This window comes from Zosterops lateralis (genome assembly GCF_965231275.1).
Source record: "Zosterops lateralis genome assembly, chromosome: W".
NCBI classification, from domain to species: Eukaryota; Metazoa; Chordata; class Aves; order Passeriformes; family Zosteropidae; genus Zosterops; species Zosterops lateralis.
In genome coordinates this window covers 17,396,078-17,418,622 of record NC_139801.1, presented here as the reverse complement: position 1 = coordinate 17,418,622, position 22,545 = coordinate 17,396,078, and the positions used below count along the sequence as shown (strand labels likewise).

The following is a 22,545-nucleotide window of genomic DNA, read 5'->3' as shown; positions in this document are numbered from 1 at the left end:
TTCAATTCATAGTAATTCAGATATTCAGTTCAGAGTAAATTGTTCAAAACAAATTTATAGTGAGAATTTTCCACTTGAAGAACTGATGGGGCACAGACGCAACCAAAAGTGATATTACAATATCATGCTATTGTCCCTCCTCCTTTTCCCTCAACCGGGATCACCTTTCAGTTTCTGGGTTGAGAATCCCCATGTTGGGGCTTAGGTTTGTTCCTTTTTTACTTTAAAGAATTTTTTCCCCATAAGTTACCAAGTAGACTAAGTGTTGGATACTTAAAGAATACTTGACCAAAACAAAGAGAGGGCCAAAAGCTCGGTTGAGGAGATTTTTCTTTACCTGTTGTAACTCCAGAAGGGAAGGGGTAACTGCCTTCTCTGATAACAAGCCAGCTGTTAAAAACCGGGTGGGGTATTGTTTCTGATCTCTGTTCAGTCTTCCACTACCCCCATGGGAATATCTTCTGTTAATGGACCATTAAAGCTCACCAATGGCATGATACATTTCATCATCCTATTGTGAGATGCTCCACCCAGGGAGAAGGAGCCAAACCATTTCCACCTAGATAAAAAGGAGCCACAAGTGTCCCCAGGCACTCCGGTGTTCCCATGGGTTTCCCAAAGGAAGACCGGACCCACCTTGGGACCCTTGGCTCCACAGAATCATCTCTGCTTCCAACAGGACCACATCTGCCACTCCGGGAGGGCTCAATTTTGGACTGTTTTCCAACACCCTGACCAACAGGGTATCAGGTTGTATTTTTGACTGTCAGGGTTTTCTAGGATTTCTTGTTTGTTTGTTTGCTTATTCTTTTGTATTACAACATTTGTATTTTTAATATCCCTAGTAAAGAACTGCTATACCTATTTCCAAAATCTTTGCCTGACAGCCTTTTAATTGTTACCCTTGCCTTTTAGAGGGGCAACACGTTGTGACGTGGGAGCGGACCCTCACAGAGGACAGCAGGCAGCAGCTTGGTGAAACATGGAAAGCTCTTTATTATTTGACTCTAAAGGCTTATATACATTTTGCACAGAGGGCCAAGATTGGCCCAAAGAGGTTACAACCTCCTGACTCCATTGGTCAATATGACCATCAGTCAAGTTCTCTCTCAGAGAACAAGAATGCAAAACATAGAGATAAATTCTAAGAATACTTATTGTTTACATGAAGCAGCGTGAGAAGCTGCTGCAAAGACTCAAACACTTGAAGGCAAGAAATTCAGGGACGACATTTAATTGCAAATTTATAATAATTTGAAAGAGGGAGGGGGGGGCTTACATTCCAAGGGAGACTCCAATCTTCCTTGGCAGATACCTGTCTATCCAAACGAAGACACCTATGGTCCTTCTGAGCTTGACTGTCCGGCTAGCTTTGCTCTTTGGATACCATACAAACGAGTTAATCCTTTGGGTCCAGATTTCAGACAGAGACGTGATCTTGCTTGGAAGAATGGAGCAGACTCACACTTGGTGTTACTTCGGAAGGGGTTTATTCAGGGTGAAGGCCCAGGTGGTCAAAGCGTGAGTGGTTGCGAAAGTTCTGGCTTGCCCTTTATCAACATGGGTGTTACAGATGGAAATTAGGGGGGAGGGGTTTAGGTACAGGGGGGCTGGACTTCGACATGTAGGGGAAAAAGGGGTGTGGATGATACCCGAGGCCTGGCAGAGCCACCTGGTTTGTAGAGCCATCAAGTACCAGGGAGTGTCCACAGATAACATACAATAGGTCTACAATGGCCTAGGTCAAGCTATCAGAGACATACAATAGGGATGGCCCGGGCCTATTATGTGAGTTGATGACAGCCATTAAGGGAAGCAGGGTGGGGGTGGATGAACACTTACAGAAACTTAATACCAAAAATTACAAACATTTTAGAAAACCCAAAATGCACACTGCAACAGACACCTCACAAAACTGCATCCAGGGAAAATATTAAATGCAGAGTAAAGCATTGCTGTAAAGAAATACTAATTAATTCATGCTATGTTTCAAGCCACAGAAATTGGTTTATTCCCTGTTATGGGGATGTCTGTAAAAAATAATTCATGCTAAAAATAAAGTAATATAAAAATGAGAATACAGAAGCCAATTCCGGGAAAGCTGATTTGCATCCGTGAGGGGTGTTGCCCTGAATTTTCTTGCTTTCGAGTCTTTGAATCTTCGCAGCAATATTCTCACGGAGCTTGATGTAAACTATATGTATTTTTAGAATTTATCAATGTGTTTGCATAGTTCTCCTCTGGGAGGAGAACTTGATTGATGGTAACAGTGACCAATGAGGTCCATGAGGTTGCAACTTTTTTGGCCAATCCTTGGCCTTTTGTTAAAAGTGTATATAAGTTGATGGAGTCAAAAAATAAAGAAGCTTTCCATGTCTGACCTGCTGCTACCTGCTGTCCTCTGTGTGGGTGCGAAATAGCACCCACAGAGGGGACGGGCGGCTCCAGCAGAGAGAAAAGAAATCAGCAACAGAAAGGGGAATCGCAACCACAGAGATGGGCCATCAATGGTGATTAATCAAGGATTTGCCAAATCAGATATGCCTTAATGACTGGGCGCACCTGCTCATCAAGACTGATTGAACCAATATTGCCTTCTCAGAAATCTCATCAGTTCTTCAACGTTGCCTGGAAACTTATTCAGGAGGACTGGAGTCTCAAAAGAGGACACATGAATATACAATCTGAGCAAAGGGATGTTACACGAAAATTAAATTCTATTTTTTATTTTTCAAATCCAGCTGTCTCATTTATAACAGATTGGTGACCCCGACCTAATACAATTTTGGGGTTCACGGGCACCCCGCATTGCTCAGGAGATGCCCCGATGATTTCCAGTGGCCTGAAAGTGTGGGAAACCCCGTGGAACTGATTGTATTATGAAAAAATTTAGGCCACAGCCACGAAAAAAGGGACTCGAGTTCGGAACTCAAGTTGAGAACTCAAAGGGAACCCAGGAGAAGGGTCTCCCTGAACTGCAATTAATTTTTTCCACTTGTAACATTCTACATGCACAAAGAGCCCACGCAAGAAAAGGAACTGTAAGTATTGCGTGGTTGAGTGAGTGCGACTGAGCGTGTGTCTGAGATGTGATATTATCACAAAGTGAGAGCAGTCCTCGAGGTCGCAGTTCCACTCTCCTGCGAGGGAAGTGGTCAACCAAAAAGGAAGCGAACGTAACGGATAAAATACTCCTTTCATGTGTTAACCCCAAAACTGGGGAAGGTTCTTGGGGATTGGTCATGAGAAAACTAAAAGGGAAGGACACGTCCTCTGAGTTAGAGAATTGGTAAATCTTTTAGTTCAGGGCTTGGTAAACCCAAGGAACACAGACCAGGCGATCAGGGTACCTCTCCAATCGAAAGCCTGCAGAGCAGTTCACTGCAGGGTGAGTAGTTTGAGGAAACTGATCAACAGGTAAGTGTATTTTGGTGTTGAATAAAGCAATAAAAAGGGTTTTTTGTGTGAAATTGACTTCGAACTATTCAGAAGGATCATTGGTAAGTAAGAATTATAGTTTGAGAGAAATGGGAGAGGAAAATAGTTAGACCCTTAGACCCAGGAAAAGACCCCGGAGAAACAAAAATCAGAAAAAGAGAATGGTGCTCTCGAAATCCCAAGGGAGAGCCCTTTAGGTTGGCTGTTGGAAAATTGGGGAGACTGTCCCAGGAGAAGGAAGCTGCCTAAGGAAAAGATGATATATTAATGTGTGGAAGTGTGGGGAGGTAAGGAAATAAGGGAACATCTGATTTGGCCCACGTTCAGAACATTCGAAATGTGGGCCTGCCGAGCACTGAATAAATTTGTGGATAATAAAAGGCCTGAGGATTGGGAGGAAAGGCAGTATGCAAGAATCTGGGAAGAACCTCGGATAGGGTTATTCCCGGTGAAAACCAAAAAGGGAGTCAATGTCCAGAGTGAAAAATGGGAACCCCTAGACAACCTCCTGCCCCCATACTTGGTATCTGTGCCTGCCCAAGCCCAGGCTCCCCCACCCGCTCCCCCAGACCTTATGTTGCAGCCTGTGCAGGCCCAGGCCCCCCCCCTTGGAGGCTTTGGGACCTTTGCCAGCACAAGTGGCTGCAGCACTTCCACCGCTGGCTATGTCAGAGGTCCCATTGTTGCCATCTCCTCCATCACCACCTCTCATAGACCTCCAGCCCCTTCCAGCGTCTGCCTCACAGCCGCCGCAGGTTCTAGGACCTCCTTACCGCCAGGTAAGTTTCCCAGCCCATCGAAACCCCGCCCCTGCTGGCACCGACCCCAGCACCCCAGTCCACACTGTCTGGAGCACAGCCTCAGTCCACTCATGCTCCCTGTCCTAGGGTGACTATGATGCTTGTATCCCAAATCGTCTGTTCTGTGTGTTCCGTACCTTTAAGACTGGTTCTGGAAGTGAGCAGAGAAAGAAGAAGCATGCAGTTTGTTTTGGAAAACTATTCACTCCTCTGCACTTCTTCGTCCTTGGACTGTGTTCATTTTGGGGACCAGGACACCTAAGGAGCCCTTGATAACATTAAAGATAGGTCCCCAAAAGAAACAAGTTTCATTTTTGGTTGATACCGGTGCAGAGAAATCCACATTGCAGAGGTTACCACCTGAATGCCTTAAAAGTAAGGAAACTATGTTAGTAATCGGCGCAAAAGGTCAGCCATTTAAAGTGCCAGTGATAAAAGATGTGGAAATTGAGTCAGAGACTAAAATTTGCTTGAGAGACATGTTGCTGGTAGAAGAAGCAGACTATAACCTCTTGGGAAGGGATCTGATTGTGGCTCTTGGGATAAACTTGATAGTAAAAGAATCCCAGTTGGTGGTGAGCTTATATAAGTTAACCACCGAAGACGAAGGTAAGATAGATTCTATGGTATGATATGCCCCAGGGGAAGCAGGAAGGTTGGAAATAGAGCCTATACACATTGAAATAGAAAAAAACGGAGGAACCAATTAGAATTAAGCAATATCCTATCTCGATGGAAGGGAGGAGGGGTTTGAAGCCTGTGATAGACGATTTGGTGAAAAGAGGGACTTTGGAACCTTGTATGTCTAGACATAACACCCTTATCCTAGCCATAAGAAAGACAGACAGGAACTACAGTTTGGTGCAGGACCTTCACACTGTGAACGAAAGGACTAGGACCAAATTTCCTGTCGTGGTGAACCCCTATACCCTCCTAAATCGAGTTTCCCCCAAGGACACCTGGTATAGTGTGATAGATTTAAAATATGCCTTTTGGACCTGCCCCCTACCTAAGGAAAGCCGAGATTATTTTGCTTTCCAATTGGAAGACCCTGACATAAACAGAAAACAACAATTTAGGTGGATGCCTCTACCTCAGGGTTTTGTGGACTCACCAAATCTGTTTGGGCAAGCCTTGGAACAAATGTTAAGTCAATTTGTGCCTGTAGAAGGAACTAAATTGTTACAATATGTGGATGATTTGCTAGTGGCAGGTCCAAAGGAGGAAGATGTGAGGACAAGTACAATTGCTTTACTAAATTTCTTGGGAAATGACTAAAAGTCTCAAAATCTAAACTACAGTTCACAGAGCCAGAGGTAAGATATCTGGGACATTGGATAACAAAAGGTAAAAAGAAATTGGACCCTGAAAGGGTGGCGGGTATTATTACATTGCCATCCCCACGGACAAAAAGGGAAATCAGACAATTATTGGGGCTTTTGGGATATTGCAGAATATGGATTGAAGGATATAGTGAAAAGGTAAAATTTCTTTATGAAAAACCTACTATAGATAGGTTGAAATGGACTGAGCAGAATGAAGAATGATTCAAGGAACTTAAAGAGACTTTAATAGCAGCACCAGTGCTAAGTCTCCCAGATGCGAAAAGGCAATTCCAGTTGTTTGTGGATGTCAGTAATCATACTGCTCATGGAGTCCTAAGCCAGGACTGGGCAGGGACTAGGAAGCCTGTGGGATATGTATCAAAGCCTTTGGATCCGGTAAGCAGAGGGTGGCCGACTTGCTTGCAAGCGGTTGTGGCAGTTGCTTTGTTGGTGGAGGAGGCAAAGAAGGCGACCTTCGAAGCTCCATTGATAGTATATACTCCTCACAATGTGAGGGGTATCTTGCAGCAGAAGGCAGATAAGTGGCTTACAGATGCTAGACTTCTTAAATATGAGGCTATACTGATATGCTCACAGGAGTTGGAGTTACGGACAACTTCAGCTCAGAATCTGGCCCAGTTTTTATTTGGTGAAGCACTGGAAGGAATTACTCATAATTGTGCAAAGGTGATGGAATTGCAAACAAAAATAAGGCCTGATTTGGAGGAAGAAGAGCTAGAGGAAGGAGAAAAATGGTTTGTGGATGGCTCAGCAAGGGTGGTGGAAGGGAAAAGAAAATCTAGATATGCAATAGTGAATGGTAAAACAAAAAAGGTAGTGGAATCTGGACCTCTTAGTGCTAGCCAGTCTGCTCAGATGTGTGAGTTGTATGCAATTCTGCGGGCACTCAAGGGACTGAAAGGAAAGAAAGGGACAATTTTTACTGATTCTAAGTATGCTTTTGGTGTGGTTCACACTTTTGGGAAAATTTGGGAAGAGAGGGGCTTGGTTAGTACCCGTGGGAGAGGATTGGTACATGGAGAAATCATAAAACAGATTTTGGAAGCTATCAGGGAACCAGAGGCCATTTCAATTGTGCATGTCAGGAGTCATCAGATCGGGATGCAGTTCAGAACTCGGGGAAATAATCTGGCAGACCAAGAAGCCAAAAATACTGCTTTAATGGTGATAAGTACTCTGGAAATAGAGAGGGGTGAGGTTCAGGAATATCCTCCTCGACCCTCCCCCAAAGAAATAGAAGGGTACGAGAAAATAGGTGGAAAATTAGAGGAAGGCAGATGGAAACTGCCAGATGGGAGACAGTTGTTGTCTAAAGAATACACTCGGAAAATTCTGAAGAGACTCCATCAGCAGAGTCATTGGAGTGTACAGGTTCTCGCGGAACAATTTTTAAGGTTTTTTTGGATGTAAAAGAATTTATGAACTAGCCAAACAAGAAGCACAGGGATGTTTGACTTGCCAAAAGGTGAACTGAGCCAGATCAAGACAAGCACTTTTGGGGGGACGACCATTAGCATATTTTCCATTTGAAAGAGTTCAGATTGATTTCACTGAATTGCTTAAAATAGGGAGATACAAATATTTGTAGGTTTTGGTGGATTGTTACCCCTTCACTTAGAGGGGTAACACGTTGCGACATGGGTGTGGACCCTTACAGAGGACAAGCAGGCAAGAACCAGGGTCAAACATGGAAGGCTTTTTATTTTACTGACTCCATTCTTATATACACTTTTTACAGAGGGCCAGGATTGGCCCAAGATTGGCCCAAGAAGGTTACAACCTCCTGACTCCATTGGTCACTATGACCATCAGTCAAATTCTCTCTCAGAAAACAACTATGCAAAACACATAGATAAATTCTAAAAATACATATTGTTTACATCAAGCAGCTGAGAATGGTGCTGCAAAGGTTCAAACACTTGAAAGCAAGAAAATCAGGGGCGACATTTCACCCTTTTACCATTAAAAAAAAGAAAAAAAGAAAATGAACATAGTTCAATTTCTGTTCCCATGGGAGGACCATCAGAGTGATCACCCGTGTCATTGACATCAGAGTGATCTCTCAGTGGTTCCTCCACTGTTGACCTTCATTCGGTCATGGTTTCTTGCTTTTCACATATTAGGGTTAATAAAATTCTGTGGCACCTGTAAGGTGCTAGATGGCATGCAAAGCCTTTGCCAATTAAATTTGCGGGGTTTCACCCTGCATTCTCCGTTTCTGTTTTTGAAGAACCAGGCGTCTGTGGCACAACACAGGTTCTTCAGCCAATGGAACAAAACAACATTGCTGACTCCCTTCAAAATTGAACAACCCATCTGTGTGCCATGTCAGCCACAGCAACGAAATCCATGACTAAATGAAAAGGTTTCTGGGAAAACTGTGGAAATGCCATGACAGCAGCCCCAATACAACCTAAATGGGTTGCCCATTCTCAGGGGCTTCCAAAACTTGCCCCTCAAAACCATCCTTCCAAGCAACAATGGCCTACCTTGTCCTCCCCAAATTGTCTGTAAAGACAGTGGGTTCTTGCACTAAATTTGAACTATTTTTGGGCGGAAAAAAAAAAAATCCAAAGGATTTTTGCCACTCGCAACAGCTCATGGCTCCAGAGCATTTGGCAGAAAAAACACTGCTTGCAAAGCTCCAATCAAATTCCTCACACAATACTGAGAGTATGAATTTACAAAAATCTGCACCCATCAAATTTGCAAGCATTGTTGCCTGCATTTATCAATTGAGCAATGAGCTCATACAAAATGATTGCCATCTTTTGCGGCTGAAATCGAGCAATTAGCTCAAACAAAAAAAAATTTTTGATTCTTTGTTTTTTCAAACAACATTTTTGCCGCCATGGGGCAGTAATGACCCATTCCAGAACGTGCAAGGAATTGGACATTCATCAGCCAGTGATACCTGCAGGATACAAATGAATCACAGAAAACAACCATTCAGATTCACAATTGAGGATTGGCTTTTTGGAGGACTTATAAAAACCTCCAGTCCCCAGAGTTCTGTTTTGATGCAGAACACAGGAACTTCCCAGGACTGGTTGAAGATTCCAGATGATCCTGGTCCAACAGCTCCCAAACCCAGTCACGAAGGGCGACGAATGGATCTTGAAAGACAGTCCATTCCAGCTGCCAAACAGAAAAGGAGAAAATCGCAATGTCCGTTCCAAATTGTTCCACGACAGTGTCTGATCAGAGCAACAGTCCAGTGAAATCGAGGCAGCTCAGTGACTTCAGAGCAACTGCCTTCTCACCACCGACTCTTTGTCCTGTGGACAGAAACTCAAACACAAATTAAACAATTCTGGTCCCTTCAGGGACTCTGACAGGAAGAGGTGGGTGTGGGACTAAACTTTCCCAACAGACCTCCATTGGCTGTGGGGATTCGGAAGACCCTTGTGTCCGAGCACGCTTCCTCTTTGCACCCCACTGCCCGTTTGACAGAGGCTGGCCTTTCACATGGATTGCCTTACAAACATTCACCATGTGATTTGGCCGTCCACACCTTCCACAAAGAAACAAAGGAGTGATTCCTCTTTTTTACACTCTCTTTCTTTGTTTCTTGCTGGCCTGAGCATTAGTCATTCTGGCCTCTGATTCCTGTCCCGTGTGTTTCATGGAGACAGGGGCGAGAGCTTTTCTAATCGCACCTGCAGAGCTGGAGGACCCATCCCTGCCCTGCAGGGGGCGCCGTGCTGACCCACGGCCGCCCACAGCATCAGCCTCAGTTGGGACATGATCCGAGACTGAGGGGAACCCGGCAGCCCGGGATCCTCTGCAGCAGGGGAACACCTGCTTGTGGCCGGCTGCGCCACACTGTTCCTTTAAAATTAACAGATGGGCAGCAGCTGCCTCCGCCGCGCTGCTTCTGCTTGGTGCGGGGGGGAATCGCAGCACTGGGGGGGGCGTGTTCCTCTTGCCAAGTGCTGCCCCCACAGGCACGGGCGATTCGGAGGGAGTGCCACGATCGGCACCGGGAGGAGGAGGGCTGGGAGGCTGTCCTGGCTCCACATTCCTCAGTGGAGCCATGGCTGCGGGGGCTCCAATGCCGGCAGGTTTCGCTGCCCGGCATGGGGCCGCCCCGCCCCTTCTTGCAGGCGGGACCGGCCGCTGTGGGGGGATCCCTCTTGGTCTGGGGCTGCGCCCCCCCACGCGAACTGGGCAGGGCCCCCCGGCCGCTTTGGAGGGGCACTTGGCTTTTGGCCAAACTGTACGGACCTGTGCATCTCGTGCAAGTTCCCGCCGCGGGGATCCGGGGCTGCCCCACCCGGCGCCCCAGAACGGCGCAGCCTCGCACCGTCCTGCTGCACGGAATATCTTATCGAAATTCCACAGTGCGGACAATCCGCGAAAACCACCCCGCCCCCCCGATCCAAGAGTGCTCTTGGCACTTCCAAGGCCAGGAAAGCACAAGGCGGGGGGGGAAGTGGGGGAGGTGATCTTTCGCCTCCGCTGCCGCTTCTTCTGCGTCTTGGGACTCGGAGGGGCCGAACCCGTGGGGCTTTTACAAGCCCCGAATTTCTGCCGCCGCTTTTGCAGCACAGGACTCGGGGGCCCTGATAGCGCTGGTCCCGTGGGGCTCTGGCTGGCCCCGCATTTTCCCACACTCCATCGCTGATGAGGCGTGGGTGGGGAAGGGGACTGCTCTGCGGAAGAACCCGTGCCCACCTCAGCTGGTGCACTGAGGATGGGCAGGCTTCCCGCCATGCTGCTGCGTTTCCGAGGAAGGAGGGTTGGCTGTCCTGCCCGTCTCCGAGGGGCAGGAACAGGAGGAATGACTCCACCATCTCCCCTGGCACCCAGCCCAATGAGGCTGGAGCCATCCTCAGAGCTGGAAGGCTGCAATTTAGGCAAAACCTTCTCCAGCCTTCTCCAGGTCGCTATCAATTCCAATAGCTTCACACTGCGATCTGCAAAGGAAACCTGGAGCAGATAGTCGCCCAAAGACTTCCACTCTGCTGTAGAAAAATCTTTTTGAAGGCTGCAAAAAAAAACATGAGTTCTAGCATAATAGAACAATTTCTGGAGAGCATCTCCAGGAAAGGAGACTTCTCTCCGGAGGACCTCAAGCCAAAGGTCCACCATGAGGGCCTCATGATCTGAGGAGGGTTTAGAGATCATTATCTCTTACCACAATACCTCAGGCAGAGCAGCTGCAGTCTCTCACTGGGCACAGAGGTCCACCGACGTGCAGTCTCTCACGCTGTCGGAGGTCACCAGTGTGACCTGTTCTCCCACGTCAGGCATCTGTTCAGACACGGACAGTGTCCAGATGTGCCGTTCAGACATGAAGGGTCACCAGATGTGATCCAGACACAAAGGGGTCACCATTTGTTACAGGGGACCCTGTTCTCACATGTTCGGGGTCACCATTTGTTACCCCTGCCCTTAGAGGGGCAACACGTTGCGATGTGGGTGTGGACCCTCACAGAGGACAGCAGGCAGCAGCAGGGTCAAACATGGAAGGCTCTTTATTATCTGACTCAAATTCTATTTATATACATTTTGTATAAAGGGCCAAGATTGGCCCAAGGAGGTTACAACCTCCTGACTCCATTGGTCACTATGACCATCAGTCAAATTCTCCTCTCAGAGAACAACTATGCAAAACATACAGATAAATTCTAAGAATACAATATTGTTTATGTGAAGCAGCGTGAGAAAGCTTCTGCAAAGGTTCAAACACTCAAAAGCAAGAAAGTCAGGGGCGACAGATGGGGCATCCATAGCTTCTTTGGGCAACCTGTTCCAGTACTGCACTTCTAAGTTTGGTCTCTAAAATGCCCAATGGAAAAGAAAACAGTGGAGCACAAGGTAGGAAAAATGAAGGACCACGAGCAAAGTTGTCTCAGCAACTCAAAGAGCTTCCAGAAGCTGCAGCACAGAGCTCACCCAGCCCTCTTGGTGACATTGTAGTGACAATTAACCAACCTCTGACTACTGAAACAAAGGGACAATCAGGCACCAGGCAGGATTTGCCACCCCTTGGGTGTGCTGAAGCTTATTCTGAGATGGCAAATGCTGGGAGGAAAGCAGCACGCTGGCTCTTGGCTCATGTATTCCAGGTGCTTTGGGGAGAAGGCTGGCAGGGAAAACTGCTCAGCTGGGGCTGTGGATGTGCAAAAGCAGCACCAGCAAATGTCAGATGGGCTCCAGCTCTTTCCAGAGTCACCCAGTGGAGGAAGTCCAGAGAAATGGCTCCAATGCTTTGGAAGGGCTCTCAGAAACACCTCCCAGAGTAGTCCATTGGTTATGAGAGCTGGCACAGTCAGATTTGCCCTCTGGAATGTTCAGTAAATAAAAAGCATCTCAGAGGGAAATCCAAAGGGATCCAGTTGAGCCATAACAATCCTCATCCTTTGGTGATGGATTGCCCCAGAGACAGATGGACACACAACCCTCCTCAGGACCATGTCAGAGTGGTCATCCATAAATGTCTGGGAATGCATTTGCACCAGTAGTGTCTCTAGATCCTTTTGGTGGAAAAAGTGGCATCATTTTGCAATGAATAACCACGACTTCTCCCAAAAGTAGGGAGTAGTTGGGCAGAACAAAGCTGCTAGTGAAGTGTTCCCTGCAAGGCCAGGACATCCTACAGTCCTGGTGCTCCGTCTCCCATTCTAACTGCCAGACCACATTCCCACTCTGCAGATTGCCAGCTTTTTCACACTTCTTCAAGGAGAGATCCTTTCTGTAAGGGAGATTAATTAACACTGACCCACAGGCCATGATTAGAAGACAAGAGGCACTTTCTCCTGCATCATCCCTGCACATCCCAATATCCCAAGGAAAGGGATGGCTGGGGACCTAAGGCTGTGTTAAATCCATTGTTCCTACTGCTTAGTGCAATTATGCAAAATATTTTTAGAAGGGATAATGAGAAAATAACCATGGAGGGATGCAACCCAAATCCATCCAGAAGCCAGGGCCAAGCAGGATCCAGAGGTCTGAGATCAGGATAAGCCTCCCCTGAATAAAAGGATCAGTTGAAACACTAAGGAAACTTTGCTGAAAAATACATTGAATCCTTCTGTTATCATTCGAATGGAAAATATAGTAGGAAGTGTCTTCCAGCTGAACTTATTTCCCCGAATGACTGTTAATAACAATGATTGCTGTTCAGATTGAAGCCGTATTAATACAAGCTTCAATTTTAACAGCAGCATCTTTGTCTAATGCCAAGAGGTTTATGTGATGCATAATCAGCTCTTCTAAAAAGTGTCACATTTGAAGCCCCAGCCTTTTAATCAAGTAGTCAAATAAAGTGGAAAAACAATTAAAAAAAAAAAAAGGAAGATAGTTGAGTATTACTTGGCATCCTTTTCTGTGATATTTCTGCCCAATGTGCAGGCTGGACACACTCCTCAGGGACATCTGCTGCCTCCTGGGAGCCTGGACTACAGATGGGAAGAGAAAGCTTCCTGCCCCAGTACAGCCCTTGGATTGTATCCATTATGGGATCACAACAACCCCATGGAAAACTACAGGCTTGGGGCAGTGTGGCTGGGAATCTGTGGAAAAGGCCCAGGGGGTGCTGGTGCCAGCAGCTGGACATGAACCCAAGGGCTCCCAGGTGGGCGAGAGGCCAATGGCACCTGGCTTGGATCAGGAATGGTGTCCAGTGGGATCAGGGCAGTGCTGTCCCCTGTGCTGGCACTGCTGGGGCACCTCCAGTGCTGGGAGCAGCTCTGGGACCCTCGTGACAAGAGGGACATTGAGGGGCTGGAGCAAGTCCAGGGCAGGGAATGGAGCTGAAGTAGGGGCTGGAGCACCAGGAGAGGCTGAGGGAGCTGGGAAAGGGGCTCAGCCTGGAGAAAAGGAGGCTCAGGGGGAACCTTCTGGGTCTGCACAACTCCCTGACAGGAGGGGACAGCTGGGCAGGGCTCAGGCTCTGCTCCCAGGGAGAAGGGACAGGATGAGAGGGAACAGCCTCAAGCTGTGCCAGGATGGGTTCAGGTTAGACATCAGCAGGAATTTCTTCATGGAAAGCATTGTCCATCTGTCACAGGCTGCCCAGGGCAGGGGTAGAATGACCATCTTTGGAAGAATTTAAAAGTTGTGTAGATGTGGCAGCTGGGGACATGGGTCAATGTCAGGACCTTTCTTGTTCAATATTTTCATCAATGTTTTCAGACCCCCAAATTTGGGCTCACTTAAACCATAAACTGAGAGCAAAGACAGTGTCTCATGTGATTTATGCCAGATATGAGGAAGCAGGAGCTGGTGAAGGATCTGCAATTAAACAGTGGTTTTTCAAAGAAAGGTCTGATTTCATTACAAAGTTTTTCACTTGGCACAGCTCAACTGAGCTCCAGCCTGTGGCTGCTTGAGTCATAAAAGAGCTTTTTTCTGAGTTTGAGTCACTGGTATAAATCAAGTATTTCTACTACTGAAGCCAGTTATTCCTCTCAAATACAGAAAATGAAAAAGCCCGAGTGATAATTCAGTGGAATCATTGGTAATAGTAGTGGGGGAAATTAATAAATGACTATTTTAAATTCATTTTCCTGCAGTGCCATCATTTCATCTTTTCAGGTCTCCTTAAGCCAGCCCTCCCATTTTGGATCATGGGGTTTGCCTTTCATCACTCCGTGGGTTTCCAGCTCTATCAAAGCTAACAGCAGAGGCAGGAGCAGCCCAAATGCAAAGCCTGACTGGGGAACTGAGTGGGGCTGATGCTGCTCAGGCTTAACACACCTGCAGGCTTTACTGAAATAAAAGGGTTGCATAGAGGAATAGTAAAAACTGATTTTCAAAAATCTCAGCCTTGCTAGGACTAAGGACTATCTTGCTAAAGCCTGGCTGAGCACAGAATCATGGAATCACAGAATGGTTTGTGTTGGAAGGGGCCTTAAAGACCATAAAGGCCACAGACAGGGACACTTTCCACTGGACCAGGTTGCTCAGAGCTCCCAGGGGTTTAATTCCAGTTGGGAAGAGGGAAATCATTTGCTGCTCCCATCAGAGCCCCATCTCCTGCGGCAGTACTTCATCCCCATCTGCCTCCATTCCAAAGCCACCCTGCCCCAGACATTTCCCCTCACCTGAGAGCAGCAGGAATCCTCCACCAATTTTGTAGGAGCAGGGGCTGGAGAAGGGGACCCCACACACCAGCAGGAGCCCCCCCACAAGCCCGGCGGCCACGGCCAGCAGGATGAACGCCGTCCAAAAACCTCTGTACACTGCAACAGGAGCAAAGTCAGTGAAAGGAGGGGGAAAGAGACTTTCTTCAACCTCAGAAATCTTTTTCTTAATGATGCCATGTTTAACTCCTGCTTTAGCAACAGTAAAAACAACAACCTGTGACACTGCTGTGTCAGGCAGCCAGGGCTTTGCCAGGGTGCCTGGAACAGCCATGGGTTCAGGGGGAATGTCATGCCCTACAGAATGGGACTGGAATGAGGCCAAAGGGTTTGGAAGGTTTGCCAGGGAAGCACACCAAAAAAAGGGGTGGGAGGAAAGGACACCACTCTTAGCTGTGTCGGGGGAGGTTGGAAAACCTTGGCAAGAAAGGAAAGAAAATAGCAAAATTTGGAGAAGTGGGTTCAGACCATAGCTTTGTTCCACTTTAATTAACACTTTGGGAAGGTGCCAGGCTCCCGGTTTAAAATAAAAGCAGTGTTTGCTAGCAGGACTGGAGGGAAAACAGAAGCTCATGAGTTCCCCCATTAATGGCCTTGTTTGACTGCGGGAAAGAGAATGGGGCAGGAGAGCAGCTGCCTCTCCATCCAAGGAATTTGCAGGTTTGGCTATGACTTCATACAACCACCCCAGGCAGAGCTGAGCAAGTTTAGTCCATCACATCCCACCAGATGGAACAGGATGGGATGTAGCCCACTAATTTAAGTCTCCCAGTAGCCAAGTGTCTTGCAAACACTGCCATAAACCTTATCCAAAGGTAGTGGTCTTCCAGCAGAGACCCTCTGATATCCTGCTCCCCACCCTGATTTATCCGATCCCTTGGACCACCACATCTCGCCCTGCCAGTTGCTTTCCAGAAGCTCCAGTTCGATTTAAGCTGAGCACGAGCAAGTGGGTAGTGCTGAAATGATTCACACTTGATAGAAAAATGATACAGAGAAGATGCGTTTTCCTCATTTGAAACCATTTTGTCAGGAGAGCCACTTAGGGAGAGATAAGTATCTTGAACTCTCCAAAACCACAGAACTCATTTTCATGTTTAACCTCCCGTCACCCGTTTCTCTCAGGGAGCCTAAGAGGATGCAGATAAGGCAGAATTATCTCTGGAGTAGGTAATAGCTGGAGGACTCCTCTCCTTGGACAGCCTCCTGTTTTGTCAGCGTTTGCAAATGAGGACAGACTGGTTAGAAAGAAAAGGGTGCTAACGACAGAAGTGGCTGCTCCCTCCGAGGGCTTTGCAGAGGATTGGGACGGGGAGGAGCCCGGTGCTCCCCCTGCCCAAAATATGGGGGTTGAGCCACCCCCACGTCCCCAGAGGTGACGGGGGCAGGCAGAGCTCGCAGCGCCCCGGGGTGCATCCCCCCCTTCCCGGCACCTTCACAGACCCATTAAGGTCGGAAAAGACCTCTGAGAATATCGAGATGGTCCCGGGACTGTCCCAGGAGACACATCTGGCAGGCAGCTGGGGAGGGTTTCACAGCCGGGTGCTGACAGGCAGGAACAGATGTCTCCAGAGCCCTTTATTTAGGATGGAAAAAATAGTGTGTGTATTCATCAGCAGGATCATTCAGGACCTGGACTCTGTGCCCGTCTCTCCGAAGCAGAAACAATCCCACTGCTTATCCCGCGTGTTTACTGCACATCCTGCACCAGCTCCTCCTCCTCCCTCCACAGGTCCCTCGTATTCATTTGACACCACAGAGCATTCCCCGGGGCAGGAATTCTGCACAGCACAGCCAAAGAAACGAGCTGCTTCTCCTCACATGCTCCTACTGACAATTTTTTTTTAATTAATTTCTCATAGAAAAAAAATTAAAACTATAAAAAGGTACTACTAAATGCTAAGGAAAAGGTCAAGATGTTTGTTTGTGCAGAACGTCTGCCCTGCATCCCCAGAGGCAAGGCAGACTGATGCACACTTTAAATAAATCAATTCATTTCACAAAAGATCATTGAATTAATTCTAACTGTTGCCACCAATTTAGCAAATTAAAATTCCTAACAGCAGCTGATTCATTACAGAACTTGGAAAATATAGAGGAACACAAATAAAAAGGGACCCAATTGAAAGGGAGCTCTCCAACTGTGCAGTGTTCAGTGCTTTAAAAATAAGCCAGTCATTTCTGTGGATTTTCTAACAATTTGGTCTTTAACCGATTTTCCAGAGCTTGTTTATTTTGTCTTGCAACAAATCAACACCTGAGCTATCCTGGGAAACCAGATTTTGGGAGAAAGTCAGCACTCAGGCTGAGTTTGGGTCATCTGGCTCCAGCTCTTCCCAATGAGTGAGGAGATGGGAGAGAATGGATTTATCCTCCTGCCTTGCTCATAGGAGTAGGTGCTGAGCACCCCGTGGGAGGGAGCACAGCCCATCCCAGTACGGCCAGGCTAAAGGAGAGAAAATGTGGTAGAACCTCTCAATGTGTGCTTGGGGCAGCAAACCAAGCAGGACTGATTTGTGAAGGAGCTTTCCAAAGGTGTTGGCCATGCTTGACCATGTGAATTTACAACAGGAGAACCACAGCACTGACACACATCCCAGATCTCTGCCTGATCCCTTGGGAAAGGAGCTGCTGGGGGAGAAGGAAAAAAAACTCACCTGTAGTTGTGTCATAGGAGGGATGGGGGAAAGGTCCCACAGCAATGGGGATGGGGAAGAGGTAGCCATGCATGCAGAACTTGGGGTGTGCTTGGCTGGCTGAAAAAGATGAAGAAAAATAATTTAATCCCTGTTTGCTTTTATTTCCTGCAGAATCAGTTACAGTACTGAGATGGTGATGTGCTGTTGTGTAAAACCTGCTGTTGTGGTTTGAAAGCAAAATGAGTGAGAGGCTCCAAGTCAGAGATACAATTTAATAAGAAGAAAGGTAAAAAGGTAAAAAATAAAATAAAAGCAATAATACAAAAGACCACTGACAGAGTCAGAATACAACCTGAGCAGGATGGTGGAAGTAGTCCAGATGAGGTGGTCTTCCTGAAGCAGTGACCCTGTAGAAAGGTCTGGTAGCTCTGGTCCTCTGGGAATCCAGTAGGTAAGGGCTGCTTGCCCTGTCCCAAATCCCTGATTATATCCAGGTGAGAATGCTTGGCTCTCCCCCTGGGTGGAGCATCTCACAATGGGATGATGAGTGTGAAGTGGGTCCTTGATGGCCCATTAAACAGAGATAACTCCTGGAGGGCGTTACCTGTGAGTCATGGGCAAGGCGTTGATGGGCCATTAGCAGAAGACAGCCCTACACTAGAGCACTGCCCCACTTGGTTTCAACAGTTCATGAAGATGGTGATAGAATAAATACTTTGTGTACATCCCACACTACAATCCAGGACACCTGCAAAACCCTCAGGGAAATCAGAAGGCTGAGGAGGAAAAAAAGATAATAAATCTTGGTTAGAGAGAAAAATAAAAATAGAAATAAGAATTGTGAAAGAGGGGAGATATCAAAGGATCTGAGATTGCTTCTTTCACATCTCATCTTCATAACCTGAGTCTGAGGTGGACAAAAATCACAAAAGATGGAACAACTGAAGTCAGTGTCAATATTCTCATTGCTGTTTTTCTCCAGAGAATGTGCCTGACCACCTGGAAGACTCAAAATGTTTGGGTACCAGAACAAGGTACTTCCAAGACCTCCAGCTAGTGAGAAGGAAAACCACAATTAGAATGGAAGTGCCTCATCAATATTAATACCACTGAGGCTTATCATGATTAACAGTCATAGAATTAATGTTAAATGAATTAATTAATGGTTGGCCATTTATTTAAATATGTTCCCCAGCTCAAAAGAGCACTTTATAATAGGTGGACATTAGTTCATGCTAAATTGACTATGGAATACCTATTGAATTAATTATTACATCCACAAGAGCAGTAAATTACTTTGCCATGATCAATCCTATTATAATAAATACATAAAGAAGTAGCAAAAAAATTGCTAGTTATCAGAGTGACTCATTTTACTTGAGGTAAAATTATATTATGTACTTCCATATAATGTAATTCAGTAGCAAATTCCCTGTCTCAAACTTGTCCTTTTTTATCACAACTTTTCCATGTGAAAAACCTCCCATTGTTCAGTTGAACTGTGGTGGGAAGTATTCCTGCAAGATTTTACAGGAAGCAGGTCAGGGGCTGGGGGACAGTGAAGTCATTTGAAATTTTAATCACTGCAGAGTAAATTTAGTGTGGGAACCTGCATTATTTGCAGAGAAGTGCCCTCTGGTGATAATGCTGCTCCACAACCACAGGAACATCTTCCATCATGGCCTTAGTGGGCACAGGGCCAAGGTTTTTGTGGTGTTTAAAGCCTTTGCAGAACCAATTAAAAATCGGGGGGGGGGGGGGAGGGGGGTATCTCAAATCCTACTGTAGAGTTGTGGCCCCCCGCAGGGCTGGTGCCAGGCATCTCCTGGTGTGGTCTCACTCCTTTCCTGTTCCTGGTGGGAGGACCTGGTTCACTGGGCCAACCCTTCACTGCACGAGTGCCACCAGGTTGGCACCAACCAGTGTCACAGAACAGGTTTCACCCTTTCCTTCAATTTGTTTTTGAAGAGTTGAATGTGTTCTCCAAAAAATAAAGGATTTTGCATCCCTCTCTGTTTATTCTGAAGTGTAATTTCGATTATCTTAAAAAGTAAAAGAGGCAAGATCTTTAAATAAAATGGCTTTCCATCGTGCACCACTGGTCCTGAGCACCCAGGGACACCACGAACGTGCAGTTCCAGCCTTCCCAGTGCTGAAATCAGTGGGAGCTGGGAATGCTGAGCACCTGGAAGGCAGAAAACGGGCAGAAGAGCAATGCCAGGAAGGGCATGGGCTCACATTTACAGAACTTTGCTGAACACAAACATCAAGAGGTATTGGAAGGGAGGGGGAGAAAGGAAGGGTTCTCCTTGCTGGTGGAAGCCACCACTTCACATAACTTTGTAGGTGATAAATGAAATAGCCTCAAGAGGTTGCAACATTTCTGTGAACAGCCCTCTGAGAGCAAAATCCAAGTCAAAAAATGAGCACAGAAAGGGCACAAAAAGAGTGAGACAGGTTCACTTTTGACAGAAGATGAGAATGACAAAAATGAAATAAAAACTGCCTCTGCATCCCTGGGAGCACTTCCTGTGAGTGGTGGCATTGTACTCACTGTACCAGAAGGCCCAAATGGTCTCAGGGTGGCCCTTGCCAAAGAACCAGCACCGCCAGAAGAAACCCTCGTGGTGGAAAGTGAGGATCTCCTTCCCAGCCTCTGTTGGAGTTTCAGCCTGGGAAGGAATGAAAGTCCAGGCTGAAAACAGGGAAGATCATGGTACAAAGAGTGTATGCTTTGCTTAGTCAGACATTGATTTAATTTTTATGGGGTTTTCATTTGCTTTTGAGTCAGTTTTGGAGGGATTGGGAAACACAGAGGAGCTGCTGTCCTTGACTTTCTGCTGTGTCACAGCTACAAAATGTTCTGATAACAAATTGTCCTGCAGACCTGCACAAACCATTTTCCGCCTTCTCTGTTGTCCTTAAGCCCCTGCTGGCCAGAGCTGGATGGGAATTTCAGGGAGCTGGGCCTTCTGAGTGTGTTCTACTCCTCAAACACCTTCTTCCAACCCCCAAAACAGACCTGTGAGCACAAGGCTTTGGTCTTTCCAGAAGGGACAACATTGCAAAGTTTAGTCATGGAAGATTTACCAAAGGATTTATTAAAATTATCTCAAAACCAATTTTATCTTCCTCACACAAAGTTTGGCAAAGGAGACAGGACTGTGACAAGATTAGGTTTTATGATGGATGGGGAATGTCCATAGAGGAATCTGCCCTGTGAACCAGAGAAAGGAGATGGGACTCAACAGTGAGGTGCTAGAGGTGCTTATCCTGTCACAGATTAATAGGTTTGGGTGGGAAGGGACCTTAAAGACCATCCAGTGCCACCCCCTGCCATGGGCAGGGACACCTTCCACTAGCCCAGGTTGCTCCAAGCCCTGTCCAACATGGCCTTGGACACTTCCAGGGATCCAGGGGCAGTCACAGCTTCTCTGGGCAACCTGTGCCAGGGCCTCACAGGGAAGAATTTCTCCCCAGTATCCCTCTAGCAGTGGAAAGCCATTGCCCCTCATCTTGTCCCTCCATCCCTTGTCCCAAGTCCCTCTCCAGCTCTCCTGGAGCCCCTTTAGGCACTGGAAGGGGCTCTGAGGTCTCCCCAAAGATCTTCTGCTTCCCTCGCCTCAATGTTTTTATGCATCACATTATAGCAGCTTCCAGAGCTCTGACCTGATTCTCCTTTTACTTTCAGGATAAAATCCTGACTATGACAAGGGGAACATTCAGCCCTGAAACTTCCTCAGCTGGTGGCTCTGATTTGGTGCATCCACAGCACATTTCACTGAGTTTGCCAGATACTCAGCCCATCCTTATCTGTAAGGGACAGTATTTGACAGTTTAAGAAAGGACAGAGAAGGTAAAAACAGAGCCTGTTTTCCACAACCAGTAAGAGAAATAGAAATAATAGAAACGGTGTCTAAAATAGAAATAGAATAGCTCCGAGGGAAGAGTAAGAGCAGTTCCTATTTCTGCCTGGTGCTTTTGAAGTCACTGCCTCAGCATCTTTTAATGGCAAATATCAGGAGATATCTTTTGTCTTTAGAGGGAAATGCTGTCAACAACTAAAACTCTTACATTTTTGCCTTTCTTTCTCTAATGTTCATATCTGCCAGATTACAGAGGTGCCATCTTAATGTTTCCTAGACACAATTTACCCCAGTCAAAATGCTCAATATTATGGAAAAGCTAGGTTGGATTTTAAAGAATTTAAAGTTTTATCTCAGGCTAACATTTTACCTCAGGCTGACCTTTTACATTAACAGGTCACTTTCACTGAGCATAAATATTATCACAGATTTCAAAATTTTAGATCGGAAATTATTTTGATAAGTTCTTTCAAAGCACAAGATTTCAGAGCTCACCTCCCTGGTGCTCAGAGTTCTGTTCCCATGCTTGAAGACCCCACAGGTGTCCATGGCCAGGAGCCAATAATTCGTCCCAAAGGTGATGAGGAAGAGCAACACCCCAGTGCCTCCGAGGATTCCAGCTGCCAGAGCAGCTGCTCCGGCCTTCATGAGGCAGCAGGGGCGAAACCAGCACAACTGGAAAACAGAAAAGGAGGAAAATCCCCAAGTTTCCCTGGTCTCTGGAAGAGTGGGGCCAGAGAAATGCTATTTTTGGATGTGGATAATGATCTCCCTCCCGGCTGGTGTGAGTTTCAGTGGGTGGTGGGGCAGGACTAATAAAAGCAGATGACCTGGCATAAGCAAGCAGCTGTGGCATTAAGGATCATGACAAACAGCTATTGAGGCAGAGCAGGGAGCCATCCAAGGAGACACATGGCTTCTGCTGCCAGAGGAGCAGAGCTGGGAGCCCTCAGGACATGGCTCTGGGTCACGAGTGCAGAATTCCTGGGACACCAGGGAGTTATTCCCATCCCGCCCTGCACACATGAGCAGAGGTGGACTCAAAGGTCTTCCCCACACCGTGGACCCCATGGTGTCCTCAGCCACTGTGGTGACACCTCTCACTGTGTCCCCACAAATGACACTTCTGGAATTTGCATCTCCTTCTTCCTCTGAGCAAAACTCTGATGTGGCTTTTACAGAAAGTAACCCCAGGGATGCAAGAAAAACATTAAAACACTGGGAGATCTTAAATATCCCAGTCCTCTTGGAAGGGTTGCAATCAACACCTTTGCACCAGGCAGGTCCACATGGAGCTGGACAAGGAGCATCCAACCAGGTGCACACACGGACACACCAGTGATGTCCTGCAGTTGTAAATTATG

The 22,545-nt window shown here is 46.8% G+C and overlaps 1 protein-coding gene across 1 annotated transcript; it reads right to left on the bottom strand.

The window, feature by feature from the left end:
* Positions 1 to 14,554: 14,554 nt before the first annotated feature.
* On the bottom strand, positions 14,555 to 21,903 carry LOC310922236 (transmembrane protein 182-like; the record flags this gene model as incomplete). The annotated part of the gene is made up of 4 exons (XM_083882694.1): positions 21,677 to 21,903; positions 19,870 to 19,987; positions 17,334 to 17,432; positions 14,555 to 14,775 (listed from the first exon to the last, which is right to left on the bottom strand). Exons 1-4 carry the CDS (start codon positions 21,827 to 21,829, stop codon positions 14,555 to 14,557), a joined length of 591 nt encoding a protein of 196 aa, XP_083738820.1. The 5' UTR covers positions 21,830 to 21,903.
* Positions 21,904 to 22,545: the final 642 nt, after the last annotated feature.